At 38.1% G+C, this 2723-nt stretch overlaps 1 protein-coding gene across 1 annotated transcript in view; it reads left to right on the top strand.

Moving 5' to 3' along the window:
- Window positions 1-2723, top strand: part of LOC110461880 (WD repeat-containing protein 43-like) — a 104389-nt gene that overhangs the window by 37653 nt on the left and 64013 nt on the right. The window contains exon 10 of the mRNA XM_021515600.1: window positions 1595-1711. Within this exon, the coding sequence (XP_021371275.1) occupies window positions 1595-1711 (117 nt within the window). The remainder of the gene's footprint in view (window positions 1-1594; window positions 1712-2723) is intronic.

The following is a 2723-nucleotide window of genomic DNA, read 5'->3' on the forward strand; positions in this document are numbered from 1 at the left end:
GTAGGTATACAGGGCAACTGAACTGTTTATAAGGTAGTTATACAGGGCAACTACTGTTTATAAGGTAGTTATACAGGGCAACTGAACTGTTTATATGGTAGTTATACAGGACAACTGAACTGTTTATAAGGTAGTTATACAGGGCAATTGAACTGTTTATAAGGTAGTTGTAGTTATACAGGGCAATTGAACTGTTTATAAGGTAGTTGTAGTTGTACAGGGCAATTGAACTGTTTATAAGGTAGTTGTACGGGGCAACATAACGGTTTATAGGGTAGTTGTACAGGGCAACTGAACTGTTTATAAGGTAGTTATATAGGACAACTGAACTGTGTAAAGGTAGTTATACAGGACAACTGAATTGTTTATAAAGTAGTTGTACAGGACAACTGAACTGTTTAAAAGTTCCATGAAGGTTACCTATGGTCTCTTGTTATCCATATTGATTTTTTGGGACAGAAAGGTAAAACAGGATGGCCACCAGACAGCCTTTTTGAATTTGGCAGTTCAATTTTGTTATTCTTATCCCACTGTAGTTTTTGTGTCACCTGCGAAAAGCTGGTGACACATAGGTATTGCTATGTCGGCGTCGATGTCGGCGTTGTCCGCACAGAGGTTTTCGTGCATCTTGAGTTTCCTTGGTCCGAACAAACTCAAACTTCATGCAGTGCTTCCCTACCAAAAGTGCTTGCTTGTGATTGCTTTTCAGGTCCGAAGGTCAAAGGTCAAGGTCGCTGTTACTCTAAATAGAAAATCTGTTTTCGTGCGATAACTGCGCAGGCGACACATCCACTTCCTTGGAATTCTTGTTTACATAAGTGTCCTCCAGCTTTCCGGACAGCAGGCTTTAATTGCTGACCATCTCTTGCACCAAAATCAACCTAGTTATCTGTCATCCAGTTTAATTCCGCACAATTTATGTACTCTTCTTTAGTTTGCTTTAATGTTTACTGATAACAGCATGGTTTTCCACATTGTAGAGTTCCTTTATATACTGTAAGTATGCAAATCGGGGCCCACATTCTCTTGACAACATATATTCATGACTTGATTTCAGACTTGGCTAAGATTTTGCTTAGCACGTTTCATGATCCACTTATGATGGTGATCTTAGCTAAGTCAAAACTTAAAACTTAAGTTCATCAAATTTTGTCTTGGACTTAAGATGCCAGGATTGGACACGTTATTGTGCAGGGAAATATTGTTAATATTCTTGTTGATAATACATTGAAAAGTTTGCTTCAGAGTTAAAATATTTAAAAAAAGAGATGCCAGTACTTTTAGATCCCTGTTTATGGCATTCATTATTATGTAGACTCTGTGAGACTTGGTCATTCAGAACTTCAGTGTTTCGGATCACAATTAAAAAAATCTAGGTACTTTTTAGGAACACAGCTTGATTTTAACTAGCAATTTAACAACCTGGCATTTTTCAGGGCCTTTGGCCAAAGGGAAGCTGAATGCATGTCATCAAATAGATCACATGATAAAATCCTGTTGTTTCTACCAAGAAATCATTTGATGATGATGATAATGATGTTGATAATTATTACAAAAAAAAAGTAACTCAGAATCTTTTCACTTTAACAAACAGATTAGGACCCCAGATTTATCTAAAGACATGACAGTTCTGGTACCAGAATTGATGGCACCAAGTGTACCATCAATTATTCCAGGAAAACGACGCAAGAGAAAATCTTCAGCATCAGAGGTAGGTACTTGTTTACACCTTACAACAACTTTTTTATCAGTTATATTCAACTTTCACAAATATGATTATCCATCTTTTATTGTTATGTATCATATCAAGGATTAATCTAGTATTGATTCACTACCGTTTATGGGTAGTTTTCCATACAGAAGAAATTTCCCCTATTCTTTAAAATTCCTCCTATGTGCTTCAAAATTCAAAAGAAAATAGCGTTTTTTGCGATCGCCTTTTGTCCGGCGTGGTCCGTCGTCCGTCCGTAAACAATTTACATTTTCCATTTCTTCTCCAAAACCCCTGAACCAATTTCAATGAGATTTTGCAGAAACCTTCCATGGCCAAAGGTCAACAAAAATAGTGGCCTGAGAGGTGGGGCCAAAAAGGGCCAAATTGACTAAAATTTCAAAAATCTTCTTCGCAAGACCCAGATATGGTAGAATCAAATCCTATTCATAGATGGAAGGGTCTTAACCCTTAGGCTGCTACGCACGACAATAGTCGTTTTGAAAAGTCGGGCCCTCACTGCTAGGCACGACAATAGTCGTTTTTCGGTCTGTAGGTTTTGATCGGTAGCCAGGAAGTGTGAAGTCGGGTTGTTGCTATACCAAAACCCGAACGCGTATAGTAGGAGGCTTCTGATTGGTTGTTTTGTCATTACTTTCGATATCCACGGCAGTGTAACCTAGTAATAACCAAAGGTATGCGAGAGAATTTCAAATCGAAAAAAAAGTCATAAAAATGGCGGACTTGTAGATTGAAGCGATGCATATGATGGTAAACATTTATTCTCCATCGTCACCTACGATGATAATAAAGGTTTTGAAGGGTTTGACATGGTTGATGTGGAAATACTTCGGTGTTACATAATATGTAACTTTCCAGTAAACGGCTTTGTGCTCTACGCAAACAGGAAAATATCGGCGGACCGAGGCGCACATGTCGTCTGCAGGTGAGGCCGAATTGAACATTGACATTGATACGTTTTGAGCCGATTTATTTCTTCAAACTTTTTATC

This window comes from Mizuhopecten yessoensis, unplaced genomic scaffold (assembly GCF_002113885.1).
Source record: "Mizuhopecten yessoensis strain PY_sf001 unplaced genomic scaffold, ASM211388v2 scaffold10697, whole genome shotgun sequence".
Taxonomy (NCBI): domain Eukaryota; kingdom Metazoa; phylum Mollusca; class Bivalvia; order Pectinida; family Pectinidae; genus Mizuhopecten; species Mizuhopecten yessoensis.